This window comes from Elephantulus edwardii, unplaced genomic scaffold (genome assembly GCF_000299155.1).
Source record: "Elephantulus edwardii isolate Elephantulus edwardi_28Jun2011 unplaced genomic scaffold, EleEdw1.0 scaffold00211, whole genome shotgun sequence".
In the NCBI taxonomy this organism is placed as follows: Eukaryota; Metazoa; Chordata; class Mammalia; order Macroscelidea; family Macroscelididae; genus Elephantulus; species Elephantulus edwardii.
Genome location: NW_006399961.1, coordinates 5,099,323 through 5,126,157, shown reverse-complemented (window position 1 = coordinate 5,126,157; position 26,835 = coordinate 5,099,323). Strand labels below are relative to the sequence as shown.

Genomic DNA, 26,835 nt, shown 5'->3' with positions numbered 1-26,835 from the left:
ACAGGTCCTTGGAGAGGGACATCATGCTTGGTAGGGTGGAGGGACAGCGCAGGAGGGGAAGACCCTCTATGAGGTGGATTCAGTGACTGGGGTAATCAGGATGGGTGTGTGAGAGGCAATGTGATTGGCACAGGATAGAGCAGGGTTTAGGGCTGTTGTGCATAGGGTCGCTATGAGTCACAAACGACTCGATGGCACATAGTAACAACAACAACAACTCCAAAGTCCAACATACATGGTTTGGGGAGGGTTTCCTTTATTTAGGAAGATAATCAATGAGCCTAACTATAATCATCTGGACAACATCGCTGAACCACAGTAACATTTTCCCCTAACCTCCCAGTAAACAGCACCATCTGTTAACAGCTTTCATGGGAGCACTTGTAAAACATGGAGAGCTAAGGGTGAAAAGGACCCTAATAACCTGTGAGGGCTTTATTCTCCTTTACTAAAGAGCCCAGGAAACCAACACACTGCTGTCAAGTCGTTTCCAATTCAGCCTAAACACAGTGAGGACTAAATGAAAGCTTGCTGAACTGACCTACACCCAAAAAAAAAGGGCATTTCTCAGTAAAGAAAGGAATGCAGAATCAATCATTACATGAGTTAAACTGCTGCACAGGTAATTGGCACTGAGCTCAGTCTCAATTACGTTACCTGTGAGATCCTTCTCTCGAAATTGTATAATATGCAGAACCATCGTGTCTGCCAACTGTTTCGTCAGCTCCGTGTGGAGGATGTTAAGCTGAAAGAAAGAAACTTCGTGAAGAAAATGATGTAGATTATTCCATATACCATCACACTGTACAATTCTGTGTGGTTAAACAGCTGTTACACGTCCTTAGCAAATAAAACACCTTCAAAAAGCACTGAACGATACAGACCTAGAGCTCTAAAAAAGCTAAGAGCAAGGCTCTTGTCTGACTGGGCATCAGTTAAGCCACGGTTATTGTTTACCTCACAAACTCTGGCTGTTCCTGAGTCATATCCAGCGTGGCTGGCAGAATGGTTATGTGCCTGCAGCCGGCAGTGAGAGCTGCTCACTGTCAGTGCTCAACACAGCGATCCAGGATCTGTGCTTCTGAGGAAAGCACCAGGGTTGGAAATCTCTCCACATAATGAAACATGGGAGACCCAACTGCAAGGCTGCCCATTAATAGAAACCAACAGTCAAACAAGTCTCTCACTTTCATTGCTTTTCACCCCCACCCCCTTGTCTCTTCAGCTTCTAAGCCCAATTACTTGTTTTGAAAGTTGACACGGCCACTGGGAGCTCTCTGCTCTCAGAGGGCAGACACCACAGTCAGAGCCAGGGAAGCCACTAATACGAATATCACGCAGGCTGGACGCTTACACACGAACAGCTGTGGAGGAAGCACGCTCCCCAAGGAGCCAGCCCAGCCTGATTCCAGGCCTCTCTGCTCCTCAGAAAGGGCCTTTCTAAACACTACAAGGCAAACAACCTGTTCCGCCTCACTGCGTCATTTTAACAGCTGCTGATTTTCTCTCCCCTTCTAAAAAAGGCTTAATAAAGCCGCTCCAAAACCAAATTAAACTCGTGGCCATGAAGTGGGTTCTGACTCAGGGCAACCCTGGAAGACAGAGCAGGGCTTCCCCAGCTGCAAGCTTCATGGAAGCCGGCTGGCGCAGCTTTTTTTTCCCCCCTCAATAATTTTTTATTGAAAGTTACAGAAAACTTGGATTTCCATTCATTCATGTGTGCACATTTCCCTCCCTACATACCCAGTTTGCTTTTCTCTTTAAAAAATTCATTCATGTTGCACAACTTCCTCCCTCTCCCCATGCTCCCAGTCCACTTTATTATGCAGCCCTTACTCTGGACTGTTGTCATGCAAATAATACCTAATCATATATTCCTTTTAAAGTTCTTTCCCTCATCTGTTTCAATGCAGTGTTCTTTATTTATCCCCTCTTTTCGTAGTTTCCCCCAACCTCCAAGTCAGTCTTGTTTGATAACAGTGGCATTATGCAGATATTTTGTTCTTTTGTGACTGACGTATTTTCACCAGTGCAGCTGGTGGGTTCAAACAGCTGATCTTTCAACTAGCAGTCAAGCTCTTAACTACTTGTAGCTTTAACTGCTCTAGGAGAAACGAAAATCAGCACCACCAACTATCATCTCTAAGTATTTTTCACTCACAGCAAGGAATTTATTTTACAGAGCCTTGTTGACATATCTTTAAGTATTTTTGTGTGCAATCTTTATATTATAGTGCTCTCATTTGCTCTCGGATTTGGATATCATTAACTGCAATTTATAGGCAATAGATACACGATTTTATACAATCTTTTTTAAGTCCAGTGAAGGGAGTTTTCCTATGACTAGAAGAAATAAAACCCCAGGGCATTAGATGGCTTTCTAGGGGTCTATATGCAAAGAATGACAAGTTTCCCAGTTATTCATTTTCTTCCTAAAGGTCAAGGGGATTTTATCACTAACTTTGCCTTGGGGCTTTGAGAGGTATGGGACACTCTGAGCACTTTAGCTGAGACAAGCGGAGACACAGCACAGCCCACCTCTCCAAGCCCAGTATCAGCAGCTGTAAAACAGGGTAACAGTGTCTCCCTTGTGCTGATTACACAGTAAGGTTGAAAATACTCCGAAAGCAGTGTGTGTGATACACACCTGGCATTCAAGAAATGGAATCTGCAATGACAGTGACTTCGGGTCTCAGGCACATTCTAATGAAGTGATCCAGGATCCATGCTTCTGAGAAAGCCACTAATGTTGGAAATCTCTCCACATCATGAAACATGGAAGACCCGACTGCAAGGCAGCCCATTAATAAAAATTAACAGCCAAACAAGTCTCTCACTTTCATTGATTTCCCCTCCCCCCAGCCCCCTGTCCCTTCAGCTTCTAACTCCAATTACTTGTTCTGAAAAATTTTCAACTTGGTTGGGGCCCAGATACAGATAGAAATAACAAGTTCAAATGCTTACCCTCCTCTTCCCAGGCCTAGACTCAAATGAAATGCCCTGCTTTTTCAGTCTTCATTCTCTAATCCAGGAAGCTTATTTTAAAAAATCCCCTTGAAGTGCTCAACTTCTGGTCAGTGGCTCCAACTCCTGGTGAACCCATGTGCCAGAACAAAACCCTGCCCAGCCCTGTGCCATCCTCACGATCGTCAGTATGTCTGAGTTCATTCCTGGGCCTGCTGGGTCCACCCTTCTCACTGAGGGCTGCCTTCGTGTTTACTGACCCTCCAATTTTCCAAACAGCATGTCCTTTTTCATGATCAGTCCCTTTCAAAGACATGTCCAGAGAAAGTCAAGTCAAGGTCTCAGAGAATACTCTGTGATCCCCAGATTGTCACTGGTTAATATCTTAGAAGTAGATCACTGGATGTTTTTCCTATCTTCCCGGTCTGGAAGTTCTACTGAAACTGGCCTACATGGTGGGTGGTGCTGTACCTGCTGGACTGGGAGCACAGCTTCCATCATCATAGCAACATTTAAGTCACCAGAATATGACAAAGTGCTGGTCAAACAATAAGCCAAACTTGCAGAAGGCCATTAAACTACCTATAAAAAATAAACACCACATTTCAAGGCTTTCATCCTTAGGGAATGATTCAATGTCCATTAAAGAATCATCATCGTTCCTGCCCATGAAAATTTGCTTGTGAGTAAATATTTTCAATTGGAATCTGGGTTTCAACAACTAAACCACATTTCCTTAGTAGCACTTGTCTGGTCAAGAGAACACAAGACTTTAGTCTCAGCGCAGTTCTCCCCGGGTTGTTTATTTACTGTGAATTAAGGAAAAATTCCTCTTACCCTCCAAAAGCAAAAAAACACCTTCACCCCTCACCCTGCCCTAATAACATCTTCTATTCATCCTCTCCTCTTTTAGGATCTTCTGGGGGAGGGTGTGGATAGCTACCCACCCATTTTAAAGAGAGTCCAGCAGTGGGACAGAAGTCAAGTAACAACTGGATGATTGACTTGTTGACTGCTGTGTCCCAGTGCCTAGAACAGCATCTGCTAAACAGTCAGTGGTCCATAAATATTTGCTGAATAAATAATGGCTTGGTTAGCTGATCTGCTGAATGAATGAAGAGACAATCTGTGCCATTACATATGAAAGCTGATGATTCCAGACTGAAGAGAGTAACCACACTCTTATCACTGATTGGACATTTGAATGTCATCTGCACAATCTTTTTTTGTTTAATCTATCATGATTTTTTTTTAATCTAACAGACTCTTAAGAGAGATGGACTGATTAAGAATGCTCAGTTTTGCTGCTCACTCACATCCATTCCTGTTGAGTTGGTTCTGACTCACAGCAACCCTGCACTGGGTTTGTAAGACTGAAAACCTTTCTAGGAGCACACTGCCCATCTTTCTCCCTCAGAACTGCTCGTGGATTTTTTTTTTAATTTTATTATTTTTGTGTGCGTGTACCGTCAAATCAGATCTGACTGGTACAGGAGGAGATTGTCCCTCCTTCCCCAGCAGAGCATCTGGTGGATTCGAACAGTGTGCCTCTGGGATTGTAGTTGCAGCTCCTTGCCACTAGGCCACCAGAGCTCCCCGAGAACTGCTCGTGGATTTGAATTGCTAGAGGTGTGAAGCCTTTGGGTTAGCAGTGTGACTCACCAGAGTCCTCCTTTTCTTTTCCCATCCCTTGAAGAGGGTCCTTTATAATGAATCTGAGTGTAAACATAAAACACTCACACCCTCCCCATACTAGGAGGATTTATGCATTTTCAGGTAACACCTGTGTTTTAACTATTCCAAATGCACTGTAAATCATAGAAGAGTAGATGTTTGAAACCGTACATGGAAGATAATGTTGTTAAGAGCTGGGGAGGTGACTGCCAAGTCATAGCAACCCCATGTATAATAGCTCTGAAGCCTGCCCTGTCCTGATCCAGTCTCACTGTCTCAGACACACCCTATTACCCCAGTTATTCTATCTATCTGTGCTGTCCCTCCACCTTTCCAAGCATGATGTCTTTCTCCAAGGACTGGCTCCTCTTGGCAATATATCTAAAGTATGTGAGACGGAGCTTCAAAATCCTTACCTCCAAGGAGCTGCTTGGTTTCACCCTTTCCAGGACTGACCTATTTGTTCTCCTGGCAGTCCATAGTATATTCAATACTTTTCTCCATGGAAGATAAGAGTCTAGAAATCTTTCTTTTTTCTATTGTTCATGTGTATCAATGCCTTTCCCACTGAGCTAGAAACAGCCTAACAGTATATAATCTTCCTTTTGAAATAATCCTGGGAGGTCAACAGTGCGAGATCTCAGATATTTAAGCAAAGTGGAAAGTGGGCCAAAATCAAGATGAAAGAAAGTTCAAGAAAGAATGAAGTGAAAATTTGCCAAACAGCAATCTTACCTCATCCACCACTTTAGAAAAGTGGTGAAGTGTAGAAATTACTTCTTCATCTCCTTTGCCAAGAGCAAAGTTCTAAAAGCAAAGAATGAAAAGAGGCAGGTGTCATTTGAATGCTGCAGGATTTTCACAACCCCATAATGCACTGTTCTCTCAGGATCACTCCCTGTCAGAGGCACTGAGCAGCGCTCTCTCCTCATCCTGCACCAGCAATGCCCTCGACACAATGGCCACTGCCCTTCTGCCTGGATGTAATGATATCTTTATTTAAGCATTTATTTCCTGGAGTTGTTTAAGGCCAATTCCATTACTGGCCCTCAAAGACGATGAACCCTCAAGGATAGTCAATTACTTCCATAGGCCAGCTGGAACATATTATAAAGACTCCGAAATGACAGCTAGTTAGAATTTACCAGTGTACTGAGAAGAAAAGACAAGGAGAAAGAAAGATTCTGGAAAGAAGAAAGCTTCTAACAGATACTGCTGGGAAATTCCTTTAGAAGAATTCCATCTAAGTCTCGAGCCCAGCATCATGCATCACATATCACTTTACCTGTTTTTCATATGCCAGCAGTTGTTTAGAAAGCTGTTGAGTGGCCAGGCACATTTCATTCTGTAGAAGAGAAAAATTAAGATTTGTCCAATGCATAGATAGTACTAACATAGTCACCTCAAAGAATTCCTTAAAAATATGTTTGTGTGTTCGCCTGTGAAACAATATACTTTGTTAAGAATTATTTTAAAAATAAGAACAAGCAAATAAAAAGGTTAAAGTGTGCTTATTTTAAAAAAAATCCTTTTATAAATTATAGCCATCCTTCTGTATCCACAGGGGATTGGCTGCAAGACTTCTTGGAATACCAAAATCCATTGGTGTTCATTGAGACTTTTATATAAAATGGTGTAGTACTTATATATAACCTCTTACTTATTTTAAGCCATCTCTAAATGACTTATAGCACTTTACATGCCCTCTTAGCCTTTGAGGGATTTCTTTGATCACTTAATCCCTCCCTTCCTTGAATATATTCAATTTGTGATTGGATGAATCCACAGATTCAGAACACAGAGACTTAGAAGGCAAACTGTACTGTGCTGTACTTCTGGTCTGTAGGTCAACAGATGTAGTGAGTGAATATAATATGTCAAATATGCTAAATGTCAGGAGTACAGGGGAGAAGAGCAAAGATAGACTCTGTCCCAAGGCTTACTGAGGAAACAACAAAAAATACAAATGTGATGAGAACAGCAAAGGAAAATAGCGGGCACCTGAGAGGCTGTGACAGGATAATGCAGATGGTCTCTAAGGAGGAGTTCTGCTGGCTCAGGGGCAAGGAGCTTTGCTGCCAACCCAAAGGCAGAAGGTTCGAATCTACCAGCTGTTCTGAAGGGCATACTCTTCCTGTGAGATTTAATGCCTCTGAAAGCCCGCTGGAGGGTCAGCTAGGAGTCAGTTCCAACTCAATGTTACATATCAACAAAGAGGGGGAGATGCTTTCTGAGACCCCTATAAAAGCTGAGTCATGGGGATGAGCTGTCTAGGAGCGGAAGCACGAGGAAAAACTGCATAGCATGCCTGAAGAGCTATGAAGCAGAGAGCAGCTGGAACGAGGGCTGAGGGCGACACAAAGGAAACGAGGTGAGCGCTGCCTGCAGAGATCACCATGCCAAGACCCCGTGGTCCACGATTTAGATTTTATTCCAAGAATAATTAGAATTTATGTAGCTATGACATGCTCAGGGAGCTCTGGTGACCTAGTGGGCAAGGAGTTGTGTTACCAATCCCAGGGCAAGTGATTTGAATGCACCAGGGGCTCCACAGGAGAAAGCTGGCACCTTCCTCCCATCTGATGAACTGACTCTGAAAGTCCACTGCGGGTCCAGCTACGAATTGGTTCCAACTCGACAGCAGTGAGCACGAGCCTTCTGGATGGCATGATTCTAACGTCTTGGAGCATAAGACCAGAAATAATGGACAAAAGCTAAAGTCAATTGTCTCAGTAGAACCAAAAAACCTTACTTTTTAAGGAGTGCAATGCCTTCCTGTTCCGTTCTTCACTGGCCAATGTCATCCATTTCTGTCTCCTTTTCCTTGGTGGTACAACAGTTAAGTCTTGTCTCCCAAGCCAACTAAGAGTTTGGCACTTTGAAACCACCCACTGGCTTGGCAAAGATTACAGCCAAGAAAACCCTGTGAGGCAGTTCTGTTCTGTAACATGCGAGCTTGGCATGAGTTGGAATCAATTCAACGGCACCTGAAAACAATCTACGGCCAACACAGCAGGCTGGGTGCACTATTCCTTCTTCCATCAGTGTGGCCCCGCCTAGAACACATGCCTTACCCAAAGCTGAGCACACATCTACCCTCAGATGAGTTTTATTCATGGAAAGGCTTATTCTGAAGAGAAGAGCAAGAGCTCTGTGTGTCATCTAGCCTGCATGAGCGACAGGATTTGCTGCTTCTACCTTCTCAGCCAACACCTTCACCCAGTTTCCCATTCTCCTACGTGCGTTGTTCCTTTAAAAGTAACCAACCCTGCAGGAACTTTCTGTTTGTTTTGTTTTATTGTTCTTGGCTCTCCTTCAGAGCCCAATCCTACCTCTCGTGACATATACAGACCAGGAGGGCAGCCTTTTTTGTCCTTCTTCCTCCACAATAAAGTCAAGGAAACACAGTAAAAGTTCCTGGATGTGGCAAGAAAGGAGTCCTTTCAAAATGAACAAGAGCTGTTAGCCATGTATACGGTCAAGAGGAGGCAGATCCACAAGCACTTTACCCTTCATTGAGCCAGCTGAGATCTACCCCGATTTCTAGAACACAGACCCCAAACCACAGCCATAGAGTCAATTATGACTTACTGGGGTGCACCACGGGGGTTTCGAGGCTGTGAAACATTATGGGAAGAGATTGCTTATCTTCCTTCCATGAAACCACTGGCAGATGCAAACCTCTGACCTGCTGGCTAACAGCCCAACACCTTAAGATACTGTACCATTGGGTTCCTTCACCACAGAGCAGGCACTTGCTTGACTGTCCAGAATGATGGCCTGGAAGGGGAAAACTGCTTCCTAACTCTACACGGAAACATCAAAAATTGAGGAAAATAAACAGATTGGGCAAGGATGAAGCCAGTAACTGTCAGAAGAAAGTTGTTCTGAAGATTAGAGTTTATGGAAACAAAGGTCTTATCACTGGCAGACCTCTACTGGATCAGAGACTCCCCTGTTCTTCCCTGAGCTAGTAGCAGGTGGCTTGAAGAAGGATTTGCGCTGCCACCTTCCATTTGCCTGAAGGCAGCACAAGGCAGAATAAACTTTCTAGAACCCAACTGTAATAACAATGGCAGCTCACATTTACTGAGCGCTAAATTCATGTCAGATGCCCTCAGTGCATTCCATGAATTATCTCAATGATGCTGACAACTGTGGAAGGTAGTGGCTGTTACTAGGCACTGCTGAGTCAATTCCAATTTACAGCGACCCTGCATACAGCAGACTGGAACCCTTCCCAGTCCTGCACCATTTTCACCATCTCTGCTCAAACCCAGAGCTGCAGTCACTGTGTCGATCCATCCTTCTGTCAGTTTCCTCTCTCCTTCGTCGGCCCCCTGCTTTTCCAAGCACGTTATGAGGAAGCCACAGGTCCCACGTCATAACATGACCAAAGCAGGTGAGACCAAGTCACACCATCCTTGCCTCTAAGGAGCATTCTGGCTGTATTTCTTCCAACAAAGACCTGTTTGTTCTTTTGAAAAGTCAACAGTATGTTCAATATTCTTTGCCAGGATCATTATTCAAAGGCATCACTCTTTCTTCAGTTTTTCTTATTCCCTGCCCAACTTTCACATGCAGAGGAAGTAACTAAAAATGCCATGTCCTGGTCTGGGGTAACTTATAAATTGACACCTTTTCTGTCAACCTTTTTGTGTGTGTGTGTGTGAAAAGTATTGAATACACATTCATGTTTATTATTGAATTATTCATGCTAGCAAAGAAATGGAAGCAGCCCAACTGCCCATCAATAAATGAATGGATAGGAAAACCATGGTACATTCACATAATGGAATATTACAAGGCATTATGACCTTTACAGAGGCCACCAGCAACATCTTTTTCCCATGTACTAGTTAGTAGGTTTGAACCCTTGACCTTTGATTAGCCATTGAGCCCTTTAAACATTATACAATTAGGGTTCCTTTTCTTTATAATTCAGACATGATTATATTTAGTGCCTACCCTACGGTGGTTGTTGTATCTCTCAACATTTTTAAGAGGTCATTTGGCAGCAGATTCATCTGACGCAACATATCTTTTGATTTCTTGACTGATACTTTCATGGGTACTGATTGTGGATCCAACTAAAATACACTCACTGACAACTTCAATCTTTGCTCCAAATATTATGATGTACAGTTGTGGGGATTTTGCAAGGTGGAAAGCCAGTTTTATTATTAACTCAATTTTACAGATGAAGGAACTGAGACAGAGAGAGTTTAAACCATCTGCCCAAGGTCATAGATCTAGCTAGACTTTGTTGTTTTTGTTAAGTGCCCATCAAATTGAGCATGACTTACAGTGATCATGTGAACTACAGATCTGAATTGTGTCCTATCCTGTGCTGTCCTCATCAACCCTGATAGACTTGAGCCCATTGCTGCAGTCACTGTGTCAATCTCATCTTGGGAGTCTTCCTCTCTTTCACTGACCTTTTAGACTTTAAATTAGGGATGACAACTATTCTGTAAAGGGCCATATAGTACCTGTCACACTATTCAACTCTAGTGTTATATCAAGAAAACATACATAACAACAGGTAAACAAATAAATAAGTATCTCTTGGTTCTAGGGCCTCCACAGGAAAAAGACTGAGAACCCAATTACAAAATGGGCAAAAGATGTGGAAAGAATTTTCACAGAGGAAGATACTCGGATGGCCAACAGACACATGAAAAAATGCTCCAAATCACTGGTGATAAGAGAGATGCAAATCAAAACCACAATGAGATATCATCTCAATCGAGTAGCAGTGGCAAAGTTTAACAGGACAGCAAGCAATAAATGTTAGGGAGAATGTGGCTAGATAGGAACTCTTATAAATTGTTGGTGGGATTGTAAAATGATACAACTACTCTGGAAGGCAGTTAAGTGCTTCCTCAAAATGCTGAATAAAGAAATTCCATATGACCCAGCTATTCCACTGCTTGGAATATACTCTGAGAAAATGAGAACTGAGGCATAGAGATTTGTACACCAATGTTCATAGTAGCACTATTCACCATTGCAAGAAAATGGAAACAGCCCAAATGTCCAACCACAGACAAATGGATTGAAAAAGCATGGCACATTCACACAAAGGAATACTATGCAGCACGCAGGAGCAATGATTTTATAAATTACTACCTAACTTGGGAGGTACTGGAGAGCATTATGTTGAGTGAATTTACTCAGTCCCACAAGGACAAATACTGTATACAACTATTATTGTTGAATGAGTATGAAAATGCAAGGGGAGGTACAGGGTGGCAGCAGAGGGATAGGATGAGTGGTGGGGGAGGGGAAAGAATTAATCATGGGGTTGTAAAATTTGATGGGTAGGGAGGTGAGGGAAACTAGAAGAATCTGGTCTGAAAAATAATGTATACAAATTTTGTAAATAAACTTTATATAATTTTTTTTTAAAATCCCAAAAACTTTATTTATAAAAAATCAAGAGTTCAACCAAAGAGCCATAGTTTACTAACCTGCTTTGGAGAGTAAAAAACTCTCAAAAGATTCATTCTTTTTTAAAAAACCCCAAAACACACCAAAAAACCCCCATTCTTTCACCAAACCTCCTTCAGAAAGTTCTCCGTCAAGCTATACTACTTCAGAGATAAGGGGTACCTTTAATTGTACTAATGCATTCCTTTATTTTAACTAGCTTCAAAATATTATACTCTTATATATGCATCTATTAAAAACCAGTCAAAAACATGATCACCACTCCCTTAGCCTTCTTAACACGCAAGGCCCACAAACTCTCTGAATTCTACTCTTCTTTAGAATTCACTGGCAAGGGCTCTGAATAGTAATGGGAAATGTGTCAGAAACTGCTGGTCCCAGGGTGTGCCCAGGGCTGATGGGACACACCCTCATATGCCACGTACACAAATTCTACCACAGCCCAGGAATGAAAGGGTGACAGCAGAAAGAGCTGATTTCCAAACTATTTTGTACAATTAGACCCTGCCAGGTCTTGCCTGCAAGTACCATATACTGTATATTTTCAAGTATGTGCGATTTCAGCGTGCAAGGTCAATTAAAATTCTCTTCAACCAGCACAATTCCACTGAGAGATATATCTGTCAAATGGCCTATGACCAGCCCTGAAAGGAATGACTCTCTGCTGTACAAAACAGTATGTAAGTCATCTTTCAAATTAGAGCAGCTTTAATCTTACTCATTATGAATCTATTGTATGCAAAGTTTTCACAAAATGCTTTACTAGCATCAGGTAATGAACCCACACCCTGCTAATTATCTCTGCAACAAGACCTGTAGGACTAGAGTCTGACTAAAGACCAAATATTAGTAATAATGATAATAAAGAGAGTTGATAATATTTATTTAGTCTTTTTCTAGGTACTTGATCTTAAGTACTTTTGCAGATGATCCCTTTCAGTCTTTATTGTGTGTCTATGGGAGGCTGCTCCTTGGACGCAAGGATTCTGTAGCTCCGTCTGACATACTTCGGGCATGTTGCCAGGAAGGACCAGAACTCGGAGAGGGACGTCATGCTTAGAAGGGTGGAGGGACAGTGCAAAAGATGAAGACCCTCATTGAGACGAACTGACTCAGTGACTGGGGTAGTAGGGTTAGGTGTGTCAGAGACAAAGAAATTGGCCCAAGATAAAGCAGGGCTCAGAGCTGTTGTACAAAGGGTCACTACGAGTCACAGGTGACTCAATGGCACGTAACAACAAGGGAGGAATTCTGGTGTTGTAGAGGGTAAAGCTGTCAGATGGTGGACACAAAGGTCAGCACTTTAACTCACTAGCCACGGGAGAAGGATGCGGCAGTGTTCTTGTGTGATGATTTAAAGCCTTCCAGCATCACTATGCATTGGAACGGACTAAACAGCCATGTGACCAGGTGCATATGCGAGAGGAATAATTTCTGTTGTTGTGGATGGTCAAGTTGGAACCAACCCACCTCTGACCCTCCGTTGGGTTTTCAGAGGCAGTTAATCACACGGGAGGAGATTGCCCATCTTTCTCCTGTCAAGTAGCTGATGGATTCAAATTGCGTGCCTTTGGAATTGCAACACAGATTCTTACCTACACTATCAGAGCTGCCCTGAATCTCTCTAATCTTGATGCCATGTTCTTCATAAAGTCCAGCTTTTCAAATGATTTGTTCAATTTAAAGATTAAACAGGTGTGGAGAAAGGACAGAACTCTGACACATTCTGTTCTTGATTTTAAACCACACAGTGTTCCCTTGATCTGCTCACACAACAGCTTCCTGGTCTAAGTATAGGCTTTGCCTGAGTACACTTGCGTGTCCTAAGATTCCCATTTTTCTCAATGTTAGTCACAATTTATTGTGATCTACATAGTCAAATGTCTTTGCATAGTCAATTAAACAGAGACAGACATGCTTCTTGAATTCTCTTGGCTTCCTGCTAAGATCCTTCTAATATTAACCATGACAACTCTGGTTCCATGCTTTCTTCTAAATCCGGCCTGAATTTCTGGCAGTTCTGTCGATGTACTGTTCTGGCTGTTTTTGAATGATCTTAAAGAAGATATTACTTGTATTTAAAATTAGTGATACTGTTTGATAATTTCCACATTCTGCTGGATCACCTTCTTTTGAGAATGGGAACAAATAGGAATGTTTTTCCAGTCAGGTGGCCAGGTAGAGGTCTTCCAGATTTCTTGACACAGGCTGGTAGGCTGGTCCAGTGCCATTTCTGTTTGCTGGAACAAGTCACTTGGTATCCCATCAATTCTTGGGGCCTCGTTTTTTGCCAATGCTTTCAGTGCAGCTTGAACTTCTTTCTTCATTACTGTTGGCTCTTGGTCATATGCTATTTTCCTGAAAGGATTCTGTATCAGCTGATTCTTTTTGATGCAGTGACTCTGTATTCCCTCCATCTTCTTTTGAAGTTTCCCGAATCATTTAAGATTTTGCCCACAGCATCCTTTAGTATCACAACTTGAGGCCTGAGTTTGTTCTTCAGTTCATTCGGTGTAGAAAATGTTAAGTGAGTTCCTCCTTTTCATTGTCTGACTCCAGCTCTCTCCACATTTCCTTATAATACTTTGCTTTGTCTTCTCAAGCTGACCTTTGAAATCTACCATTCAAGACTCTAATTTTGGCATTTCTTTATTTTGTTTTGGCTTCTGGTTGTTCTAGTGAGAATTTCTGAGTCTCTTCTAGCATCGATTTTAGTATTTTCTTTCTCCTGTCTTTGTAGTAACTTTCTGCTTCCTTCATGGATGATATGATATCCTTGATGGTTATTCTTGTCCAAAGTCCAAAATTATATCTAGTTAATAGTTGAGGGACAGGCTTTCTAGGACCTTTAGATATGAACTTAATACCTGTGTTTTGTAACTACAGCCGAATAAAAGAGGTGGCCTACATTTCTGACTCTTAACTGGATGTCCATGCGTACAATTCTTTCTGATACTCTAGAATAGCTCCCTAGTTTCTACCCCTGCTCTTTGATGCCTCAGAAGAAACCTTAAAAAAAAAATAACTTGACAAAAGGTTCATTGACAGTATCTCCTGAGTTCAACAGAAACTCCCAAGGCTAGTGCCAAGGCAGAAATGCATGCGGTTAGCAAACCTGAATAGAAAACACAGCTTCTGGCAAGGGGATGTTTTGTCTCACCATGGGACAAGGAGCCTGGTAACTGCAGCTGTCACCTGAAACCATGCAAAGTCTCTGCACGCAGCTCTGTTCACAGTGACTGTGAGAGAAAAGGCTGGAGCAGGAGCAGGGGAAAAGCCTTGGGGAGGCAGAGACTCTTTAGACAGCTGCCTAAAGCCAAGTGGTCAAAAGTCTCTTTCACCTGAGCAGTTACCACCTAGGTCAAGACGATGGCTTCCTAGTTCAAGAGCCCCTCAAGGCAAGATTTCCTAAGGGTCCTAAGGAGTACAGATGAACAAGGTTGAAAGCTGCCATGGGGAAGATCATCTGAGGATGCCTGCTGAAGACTCTGACTGTCTTCTGGAGGCAATGGAGCAGTGCCGAGGGGCCTTGGAGAATGACAAGATCACACAGGAGCTAAAGAAAACCATCCGAGCGGCTGCACTGCTGTTGTTGTTAGGTGCCTTTGAGTCAGTTCTGACTCAGTGACCCTAAGTGCAGTAGGCCCATCCTGTCATCACAATTGTCCCTGTGTTTGTTTGAGTCCACTGTGGGATCCACAGGGCCAATCCCTCCTACTGAGGGACGGAAACAACTGGCCAGGAGAGAGCAGTATGAGGGAGTGAAGCGACCATCAGAAAAAAGAAATCAGGTGAAAAGTAAAAACGGGTCTGAGCCTGAGCCAGAGGAGGGTGAGAGGTGACAGATCTGAGAGGTATTTCCGTGGCAAAGCCGAGGTGCAGTGAGTGAAAAGGAAAGCGGAGTGGAAGGTTTCCAGTTGGGATGGCCAGGGAGAGGCCAGTGCCTTCAGGGAAGGAAATGAGAAGGGGGATGCAGCTTTGGGAATGACCATAAAGAGAAAGTCAGGTCTTGCTGACTCTGAAGTGGACAAGTCCTGAATTTAATACCTATTTATCAAACATTTCATAGGGCCATGTAGGGTTGGAGGCTCAATGTCCCCAACCATCTCACCCAGACAACCAGTCAGCTCAAGAGGCTGGTCATTAGTGGGAGGAGAAATAAAGAGTCTACTCCAAAAACCAGAAACCAAACTCAGAGTGATTTGCTCTTCTTTCTCCCACAGAGCAGATGGTAGACTTGAATTGCTGACCTTTTGATTAGCAGCTTGACACATTTCACACGGAGCCACTGAGGGCTTGTAAAAGCTACCCTATTTCAAGATATATGTGGCAACAGTCTTCCTGCAGAAAGCCAAAAGCTTTATTAAGACCTGTTTTTGTTTTCTCAGTAAGACTGAAAAAAAAAATTAAACTCTTTAAAAGAGAGAAATAACTACGGCAGATAAATAGAATCAGAACAAGTATCATATCAAATGTAGTAAATACAAAATCCGAGCAGATTTACGTGACTACAGATAAAGCAGGATTTCCAAACTAACCAATCTCAGCTTAGTCAATGCACTACAACTGCCCTTACTCAAATGACTCACAACAGCTTTCCCATCTCGTGCAAAGGCACATTTAACAGTTAAGAAACCAGATATAACTCCAGGGTCATGCTGAAATAGTCCTATTCTATAGTTTCACTCCAGAGTTTACCCTAAAATAATTTCCTTTAAACCAGCCACAATCAGCAAAACCACTCACACAACTTTCTTTTAATTGTTTATTCTTCCTCTTTCTCTAACCAAGGTCTGAACAGCATTCACTATCTTGGAAACCAAAGATTTACCATGGGGTGGGGTTAAAATATCCAACTTTTATAATTATCAGTCAGCAGCATAAACTGCTTTTGGTTTTAAATATATAATTGTAAGAAGATCTTTCCTGCTAAGTGCCTTTGTTTTAAAGGATATTGATCTAATTCAACAGGTCTAGGCACACAGTAACTGAAGAGTAAAATGAACTTAAACCAAGAACACATAATTTAGAAGAAGTATTACTATCTGAATACAAAGATATACAACAAAACTGATCAAGGGGTAACAGAAAAGTTTTCTCTTTCAAATTAAAAACAAAGCAGCTGGACTTTGAAATAAACCTGAAAAACTAAGTGACCCCAACCCAGTCAATGTGAACAGAGCTGATCCCTGAATCTGTAGCTGAGCTTAGCAACATTAACCAGGCATTCTCCCCATTCTGCTTCAGGAAACGCTGAGCTAGGGTGATGGGTTTCTGGCCAGCAGGAAAACACACTTGACGGTCATGTGGTGTGAATTAAAGGCGGGTTACAGCCTCTTGAAAAGCAAGACCCACTTAATTTTGGCAAAACGTTTTCTGGTTCAAAAGAAAAGGAAAGGGGAAAAAAGGCCTAATAGTGTGTTTGGATAGCCCCAAGTAAATGATTCTGACAGACATGGAAAGACGCAACTGAGACTCTTAAGGGTAGCAGAAATCCTGGGGCTTTTGAGGCCTCCAATAGGAGACAAATTATTTAGTGACAATGTTCAAATTATTGAACAGAAATGATAAGATGGGAGGAAAAACATGTAATATGAATATTTATGAAATATAGACAAAGTACTGATTGTCCTTGAAGTCTAGATTTCGTCGAAGCAAACAAAATAACAAACAAGCATTTAATGCATCTGTTGGTTAAAATGAGATCTTTTAGTAATTCATGGTTTATGCATGCATAATATGTGCCTCACTCACTGACTGACTGCTGTCCAGTCAGAACCAACCCACTGCTGATTCTGAATGGGATTTCTAAGGCTGAACCCTGCAAAGAGATTACTCATCTTTCTCCCTTGGAGCAGCTCGTGGGATTCAAACTGCCAGAAGGACTGGGCCTTTGGGTTATCAGCACAGCCCTCCACAAACTGCACTACCTGAGCTCCCTTAGCATGACAGAAAACTCTCATTGTCGCTGTGCCGGAACCAACTCATAGCTGACCCTCCCCTGGCGTTTTGGGGGACTGTAAATCACAAAGGTGGAGACTGTCCATCTTTCTCCTCTGGGGTTGCTGATGGATTTGAACTGACAGAGAAGCCCCTTCACTGGGTTAACAGAGCAACTCCCTACACATTACAGCACAGAGCTCTCCAATATATACCATTTACAGATAAATACCTCCAGCCCAGAACTCTGGATCAGGCTTCTAGAATCTCCTCCCTTCTGATACCCCCATGAACACCTCAAAATCAGTCTTTATGATCTGCATCCTCCTACCCCCTCTGCGTGCATGCTTTCTGTCTCTATTCCTTTCTCTTTCTCTCTCTCTCTTGCTCTCTCTCACATGCTCTCTCTCTCTCTCACACACACTGCTCCTTGTGTTGTACTCTCCCACCTATACACTGTTCAAGTTAAAGACTTGCACATCAGTCTCGAAACATCCCTTATTCACCCTACCTCTTCATGTCACCAATCCTCTCATAAACACTTGGGAAACCCAGCCCTTTCTTTCTCTTGCCACTTCCCTAGTTCAGGCCACATCCCTATCCTCAGTAATGAGGGTTCAGGCATGGCCTTCAGCAGACCTGCTTTGTAATGTATTAACTGGGTGGACTTGGACAAGTAATTCATCTTCAAATCCCTGTGCCTCCTGACCTATAAAATAGGGCGATGATGTCCACATCACAGAATTGTTAAGGAAGTTAAAGAAGAGAATGTAAAAGCCTCGGAAACAGTGCCTGCCTGGAAGCAATTAAGAATGCAATAAATCTCAACTATCACAATCTTCCTTCTCAGTAGACTGCAAATCCCGAGTTGGTGACCTTCGAAAATTGGTTCTCTCTCTCTCTCAATTCCCTGATGGCAGGAACTGAGCCCATTTCTCTAAGTGCATGGTGCCTAATGTGTAGGAAGCACTAAAACAAACATTACCTCAACACTTCCCTTCAAGGGTTTACCTACGCAAATTCAATATGTATAGTGTAAGGATATAATCTGAATGGACACCTTTCTGGATTTCAAGCCCCACAATGTTGCCTTGTTTAATTTATCTACTGGATAAATAATCCATTGTTGACCAGTCAGTTCTGACTCACTACAACCCCAGAGGACAGAGTACAATTGCCCCATATGTTCCCAAGGCTGTAAACCTTTATGGAAGCAGACTGACATCTGAGTGGCTGGTGGCTTTGAACCACTGACCTTGTGGTTAGCAGGTGAATATTTGAACCACTGTATCACTAGAGCTACCCTGGAAAATAAGTGAGTGATTAACAAAACAACTATAATACAGGAGTATTAAGAGCTATGTAATATTAAACATTTTTTCTCCCAAAATCATCAATTTAAAAAACATTAATGTGTACAGATAGATGCAAGTCAGTAAGGATCAGTAATGAGAATTACCAGTTGCCGTATTTTGATGTCTAATATAATGAACTCTATTTAATGAATGCACCAGTGTTCTCTTAGGAAATAACACTTAGAAGCACTTCTTGATCTTAAAATGATTCACTTTTGTACTCAGCAATTTATTTGCCTTGGTTTTGCAAGCCCTAGATATTTGTTCCTCTAAACAAAGAAGCCACCCAATAGTTTCAGAGCTGTGACTCAAGTCTTTTCAGAGGAAGCACTTGAAAAAACCTCTCTGCCCTCCCACAGTGACATCCAAGACTGCCCATTTAGGAGTAAGACAAAGAGCATGTCGCCAACACTGAACCCACTCATTCAAAAGTAGAAAGAAGAAACGCAAACGTTTCCCTTTGGGTCGGACTTAAAAAAAATTACAAGTAGTTATGTGGTCCCTCTTTACTGGTTCTAGTTACAGGAAAATCATCCTCTTTCAGAAGCAATGAAAAGAACATGCCTCGTTCCTTGATATGAACAGAAAATAACTCTGATTTTATTTCAAAATTTTAGGTGGTGCTTTTTTTTGACTCAAATTACTCAACCTCCTGAGAGGAATCGAAATGAAGGCAGAAGGCCCCTGCTCTGCTCCTCTTTGGGGCGGGGGGAGGCGGCGGCGGCATACCTGGGCTCCATAAACTCGCTGCATGGCCTGGAGCAGCTGGTTCGTATAATCTGTGAGGGTGCCTGCATCTTCTTCAAATACGCTCAGTAAAGAGCGAGTCTAGAAGAAAAGAGGTCAATTTTATTTCTAAGTGGAAAATTTACAAACAACAGCAACCCCCACCCCCCTGCTGTGGAACTGATTCCAAATATGACACCCCTTGGATCAGGGTTGCCAGGTTTCCTGGGCTACAATTCTTTGAGAAAGGACTGTCCATCTTTCTCCTGTGGAACAGCTGAGGTACTCCAACCATTGAGCGTTGGATTAGTAGTCCAACAAATAACTACCCATGCACTAGGGCTCCTTAAAAGATACACAGCAAATAAAAGCATGAACATACACCCAAAGTGAAATGGGAATAGTACATTCTTGTTACTTCTCTAGCTTTATTTTTTAACTGCCAATAACAACACCAGGTAATTCTTAGAGATTTAATTTAGAATTTTTCCAATCTTTTATAAACTATATAGCATAGCAGTCAAGAAACCAAAAGACAAGTTGCATTGGGAAAAACTGCTGCCAAGGACCTCTCCAGAATGCTGAAGAGCATTGATGTCAGGTCAGAGACTAAGGTGCGCCTAATCCAGGCTCTGGTCTTCTCAATCGCTTGTTATGTATCCAAGAGGTAGACAATAAATAAGGATGACAGAAGATGAATCAATGCCTTTTGAGTTGTGGTGTTTGAGAAGAGTAATGAACGTGGACTGCCAAGAGAACAAATAGGTCTGTCCTGGAGAGGGTGAAACCAGTTTGCTCCTTAGAGACAAGAATTCTGAAGCTCCATCTCCCCTACTTTGGACATGTCACCAGGAGGGAGCAGTTCTTGAAGGACATCATGCTTGGAAGGGTAGAGGGTCAGTGCAGAATAAGAAGCCCCTGATGAGATGGATTGACACAGTGACTGTGGCAATGGGGTCAGGTGTGTCAGAGATGGTGAGGTTGGCGCAGGATAAGGCAGGGTTCGGAGTCACTGCTAATAGGTTGCTGTGATTCGACTGCACATAACAACAAGAGGGCTCAGGAGTAAACAGGATACAACTGGAGTTATTAGCATTAGAGTTGCTGTTGTCAGGTGCTATCTAGTCAATTACAATTCAGAGCGACTCTATGAACAGTGGGTCAGAACCTTGCCCCATTTTGTGCCATTCTCACCATCCATTATATACTAGAGCCCACTGTTACAGTCACTATGTTGAATCATCTTGTTGAAGGTCTTCCTCTATTTTGCTGACCCTCCACCCTTCCAAGCATAAAATCCCTTTCCAAGATTTGTCCCTCCTAACAAAACTAATGAGGGGCTATATACATCCCACTGTTAGCTGCTTTAGAAGCACCAATAAAGTCCAACCAACAGAGAAGTGTTAAAATGGGCATCCTCTCCCTTCAAGTCCACAGACTGACCCTGAGATCCGGGCCATCTGTGCTCCTCAGGTGTGGGCAGGACATCAGCTCTGCTGGAGAACAACCACCCAGCAGTCAACCATCTGCCTGCTTTGCTGCGATCTTGGACGTTCTATAGGAACATGTCATTCTTTCCTCTTCAAATACTACTGCCAATTTCTGTGGGTTTTGGTCACATTTTTGGCAATCAATAGACAATATCATATGTAGGCAATTTCACAACACTGGGCCCTCCGGCAATAGCTCTGAGCACAAGGCAGCAAGTTACAGACTGCCAGCCCACTTCTCTTGGGAAGACTCTGAGAGCACTGAGCAATGTCATTAATGAATAGTATTCCCTGTTGTTTCATGTACAGTGCCTGGAGCACTAAAAACTACAGAGGTGTTTAGATATTGGATACAGAATTACCTGAGTATCACAAAAGAGAACTTATCTATTTAAAAAAACCCAAAACCCCTCAAACTCATTGCCTTTAAGATGGAACTATCTCAGAGCTGATCCCCAATGGGACTGTCAACACTTTAAATTCCACAGAGGAGCCTGGCTGTCTTTCTCCCTTGGAGGTACTGTGGATTTAAACTGTTAAGAGAGGTAAAATCTTTGGGGGTTAGCAGTGAAACTTCCTAGGGACTACACCACTGGAACTCTTCATCTACCCAAGGGACCTTTATTAAAGTGCTCTGCACAGTGTACATTTAAGCTACTACTTAAGTTATATAACGGGATTTCTGCTTCAGGAAATAACCTACCAGACACAGACTGGAAAGTAATTTACAGAAATGCCTTTAATGAAATGATTATCAAAGCACTTTACAAACAGTGTTCCATTAAGGCTCATTATTTTCCTCCAAGTGAACGTCAATCTCTTCTATATTTTTCCAACATACTTGAAGTATGCAGACAAAAACAAAACTCAAAGCATCTTCAATAAATGAAAGTATAAACTTGGGAATTTGGATGGTTCTATGTGACCACAGACGCTCTACTCAAGTTTAATCTACAAACTCTGGTGCACTTGGTAACGGAACAGGAAAAAAATAACTGCTCTGGGATGAATGCATTTTGTTCAGTACCAACCTTCATAGTTGTTGTTGTTGTTGTTGTTATGTGTCATCGAGTTGCTTGCAACTCACAACACCTCTATGTGTCCAAGCCCTGAACCCTTCTCTATCTTGAGTCACCTTACTGTCTTTGACACACCTACTCCCACTACCTCAGTCACTGAGTCAATCTTATCGTCCAGGATTTTCCTCTATTGCACTGTCCATCCACTCTTACAAGCATGATGTCTCTCCCCAGGGACTGGTCTCTCCTTGAAATGTGCTTTTGCAAAGTACGTCAGACGGAGCTTCAAAATCCTTGCCTCCAAAAAGCAGCCTAGTTTCATCCTCTCCAGAAAAAAACCTGTTTGTTCCTTGAGCAGTACACGGTATATTCAAAACTGTTCTCCAGCATCACTCAAAGACATCAATTCTTTTTCTATAATCTTTAGTCACTGTCAAGCTTTCTGATGCATAGGAAGTAACTGGAAAGACTAAGGCCTGGATTAGGGGAACCTAAGTCTCTAGACTAACATAGTTGCTCTTCAGTACTCTTGAGAGGTCCCTGACAGCAGACTTTCCCAATGTAATTTGTCATTTGATTTACTGGCTGCTGGCATCCGGACTACTGACTGTAGGGTCAAGCAAGCTGAAGCTGTTAACAATCTCTTCACTATCACGATGCTGCCAATTGGCCCAGGGGTGAGAATCTTTGTTTTCTTGATGTTGGGCTTCAATCTATATTGAAGCCTGCAATCCTTGACCTTCTGCAGCAAATGCCTCAGGTCCTCCTCAGGTTCAGCAAACAGGGTTGTGTTATCTGTATAATTTAGGTTGTTGATGAGTCTTCCTCCAATCCTGATGCCACATTCCTCCTCATAGAGCCCAGCCTCTCAAATGATCTCTTCCACATATAGATTGAAAAGATATAGAGATAGGCTGCATCCCTGGCATATACCTTTCCTGATTTTGAACCATGCAGTGTTAGTGTTTCTTTGCTCTGTGCGGACAACTGCCTCCTGACCCAAATATAGGTTTTGCATAAGCACAACCAAGTATTCTGGGATTCCCATTCTTCTCAGCATTAGCCACAGGTTGTTGTGATCCACACAGTCAAATGCTTTGGCATAGAAAATGAAACACAGATAGAAATTCCTCTGGCACTCTCTGCTTTCAGCTAAGATCTATCCAACATTGGCTATAATACTACTGAAGAAACAATCAAATGAATAAGACAACTTTAAGATCATTTCTAAAAGCACTCTCAACAAGAGCATATTATATATATAGCTCACACTGTGCAGAACGTGTTAGAATAGAGTTCTTCAAATAGTTTTATTATAATCCACAGTATGTTCTATATCAATATCTGAGCAAAGATGTCACAAAACACTATTTATCACATTTATTTTTTTCCTCCTCCCTATTCAATTCCATTTTGCAAATTTTACAAATTCATTTGTAAATAAGAGTACTCACTGTGACCTACTATGTTTCATAACTCACTAATGCATCTTGGCTGGTAGGTAAAAAACATTGGTTTATAACTCATTATTACATCTCTTCAGAGCACTGGGGGCAAATTACGTGAAAACAAAACTGTTAAGATATTCTCAGATCCTATACTGCGGGGGAGTATGTCTGCCATTCAACATTCATTCACTCATTCATCTCAGCCTTTATCTAACTTTTACAGAAACACTGTGCAGGGTACTGAGGAGGAGTTTAGAGCTGGCTGAGATGTCTCACAGGATCTGCAATCACCTTGAGACCATGTCAGTATGGGGTCGAAATTTAGACTATGGAACTAACTGACAGGTTAATGAGATTATTCGTGCATGTAAGGTTGCCTATTAAACGAAAATAAAAATAAGTCCACTGACATTGAGTGGCTAACAGATTCACGGCTTTGCTCCTTCACTTCCCGAGGTTGTAAATCTTTACAGTAAAAGACTGCTTCCCATTTCTTCCTTGATGTAATTGGTGGATTCAAACTGGTAAACTTTCAGGGAGTAGACCAACACAAACACATCACACCACTGAAGGTCTGCAAAGCGCCTACTGTTGTATACTGTTGAGCTGGAACCTACTCACAGACGAGCCTCCAGTGGGTTTTCAGAGGCTGTAAATCACTCTGGAGATTGTTCACCTTTCTACTGAGAAGCAGCAGGTGAACTGGAACCTGGTGCCTATGACTTGTAGGCAGTGCAACTCTCTATTACTAAGACAACAGAGATCGTTACCAAAATCTGACATATAGTTAAAGCAGGGATGAAGTAGAGAATGAACTTTCTTTACTGCTTGTTAATCGGCACTAAATGCTTAACATGGTAATTTTACATTAATATTAGAGCAACTCTGTCACTCACATTACCTGTCATCAGCAAGTCAGTTGTGACTCACTGCAGCCCTACAGGGCAGAGTAGAAATCTCATAGGGTATGCAAGCATAATCCATTCAGAAGTCACATCTTTCTACTAAGGAGTGGCTGCTGGTTTCAAATCACAGACCATTAGTTGGCAGCTGTGAACTCTGAGCCTGTACCACCAGAATTCCTGTACCATACACTTATCTGTGCCACCTTACAGGGTAAGACCTTTTTCAAATCTTTGTGTCCAACACTACATAAGTCCACTAACGACCATGATGATTCTGGTGCCTTTGTTACAATTTAAAGGTGCTGAATACAATAATACTCAGGCCATGGTCTTTTCAATTACTTGTCATGCTGCTGAGAGCCGGGCAATAAATAAAGATGACAGAATTGATGCCTTTGAGCTGTGGTTCTGGAGAAGAGCATGAACATCCCATGGATGGCCAAGAGAATAAACAGATATGTCTTTGAGAAAGTGTAGCCAGATTGCTCCTTGGAGGTAAAGTTGAAAAAACTTCATCTCACATAATTTGGGTATGTTGCTAGGAGAGGCTACTCACTGGAGAAGGACATCAAGCTTAGGAAGGTGGAGAGATGGTAAAAGAGAGGAAGATCCTCAATAAGGTGGACTGACACAGTGATTGCAGCAATGAGCTCTAGTGTGTCAGAGATTGTGAGGATGACAAAAGATAGGACTGGGTTCAGATCTGTTCTTCATAGGGTCTGAGTCATACTGGACTCAATGGCATCTAACAAAAATAACAACTAGTCTGTAGGGAGTTGTGCTGCTAACACAACAAAGGTCATGACTCTCTGGTAGTTCAAATCCACCGGCAGCTCTATAGAAGAAAGAGAGGCAACTCTTCCTCTTGTTGCAATTTACAGCCTTAGGAACCCAGTGGAGGGTTACTGTATGAGTGAGTTCTGACGTGACAGCAATGGGTAGGGCAACAGGAAGGAAAGGGGGTTGTTGTTGTTATTAGGTGCTGCTGAGATGAGCACGACTCATAGCAACTCTATAAATAGAAGATGTGGACCCTGCTCTATTCTATGCCATCGTCACACTTCCCGACACACAAGAGCCCACTGCAAAAGTCACCGTGTCAATCCACCTGGTTGATGGTCTTCCTCTCCTTCGCCGACCCTCCACCCTTCCCAGTATCATGTCCCTCTCCAAGGAATAGCACCTCCTAGCAACATGCTCAAAGTATGTGAGGTGAAGTCTAATCATTCTTGCCTCCAAAGAGCACTCTGGATGCACCTTCTCTGAGACATACCTGTTTGTTCTCTTGGCTGTCCATGGGATGTTCAGTGCTTTTCTCCAACACCACAGTACAAAGGCATCAATTCTTTTTCTGTCATCTTTATTTACTGTCCAGCTCTCAAATGCATAGCGAGTGATCAAAAAGATGATGGCCTGAATCAGACGCACCTTAGTCCTCAAACTGATATCATTACTCCTCAGTAATTTGGAGAGGTCCCTAACTGCAGATTTTCCCACTGCAATGTGTTTCCTTATTTCCTGACTGCTCATACCAAGGGTGTTAATTGTGGATCTAATCAAGATGAAGTTGTTGACAGCTTCAATCTCCTCTCCATCCATCATGATGCTGCCTATTGGTCCAGTGCTAAGAACCTTTGTCTTCTTGACATTGAGATGCAATCCATACTGAAGGCTGCATTTCTTGATCTTCTGCAGCAAGTGCTTCAAGTCCTCACTTTCAGCAGGCAAGATGATCATCCTCTTCTTGTTGCACTTCACAGCCTTAGGAACCCAGCAGAGGATTACTCTATGAGTGAGTTCTGATGCTACAGCAGTAAGGAGAGCAACAGGAAGCAAAGGGGGTAATACAACTAAATTAAGGATATTTAATGGAAAAAAATTAACAATGCCCATTTTGTTGAGTTGTACTTATTGACTTTAACACTTTTAGGAATAAATACAAAAGAAGGTAAAAATTAAGATGAAAAGTTAAGACTTATATAAATATCTTCCATAAAGAGACTGGAAAGAAACAAAGGCAACTATTTATTCCATATCTCCTGTGTGCCAGACCTGGGGCTGGACGTGAAACATTTGTTACTTCATTTAATCCTCCGACAACCTTTGAGGTCATTACTGGGTTCTATTATACCATTTTACAGCTGAAGAAACAGAGGATCATCATGGTTGATTATCTTAATCCATCTCCTGTGTTAGGGAAGCAATAGGATGAAAACTCAGGTCTGTGTGGCACTAAATGCAAGGTTTCCTCCCCTGCAGGAGGCTGTCACCATCATGCCTGCAGGGTTGGTCTCTGCAGAGAAAACCCTGACTCCCCAGCCTACCCAGAGGGAGATACAGGGTGATGAGAGTAGCTTTCTCCTGGGATCATTTGCTCACTTCTGATGCTTGCCAAAAAACTACATCACAGGTGATTTTGTTCCTTATGCTCTGGATACGTGGACATGCCATCCATTCAACTGGCAGGATACCTCCCGTCTTCTCTAGTTTAAGCAGGCAGTGATCACTCCTGAGAAAAACAGACCTAGCAAACTTCTGGGACTGTGCTGATACTCATATTCATTGTACTATATCTACTTAGACTTGTATTTGAAACAACAGGAATATTGAGACATAAGTGAGTTCTGTTTCTGGCTTGAAGAGTGACTATGGGAAGTCAAATTTCATACTAAATATCTGTAATAAACGGAATGCCACTTCAAGTTATGAGGGAGGCTGAGTCAAGCTGGAATTCACCCTGAAGCACTAAGGCAATCCTTAAATGTTTACAGGGGTGGACACTAAGGCAATCCTTAAGCATTGTATTTGCTAACCCCTCCCTCCTGACTCAAGCAGAAGGTTTTCAATAGATAAAGCTTCAT

The 26,835-nt window shown here is 42.3% G+C and overlaps 1 protein-coding gene across 1 annotated transcript in view; it reads right to left on the bottom strand.

Moving 5' to 3' along the window:
• The window catches only part of APPL2 (adaptor protein, phosphotyrosine interaction, PH domain and leucine zipper containing 2), a 63,390-nt gene that overhangs the window by 28,816 nt on the left and 7,739 nt on the right, over positions 1-26,835 (bottom strand). The window contains exons 3-6 of the mRNA XM_006897554.1: positions 19,116-19,214; positions 5,924-5,983; positions 5,374-5,445; positions 658-745 (exon numbers count right to left, since the gene is read on the bottom strand). Coding sequence (XP_006897616.1) covers positions 658-745; positions 5,374-5,445; positions 5,924-5,983; positions 19,116-19,214 — 319 coding nt within the window. The remainder of the gene's footprint in view (positions 1-657; positions 746-5,373; positions 5,446-5,923; positions 5,984-19,115; positions 19,215-26,835) is intronic.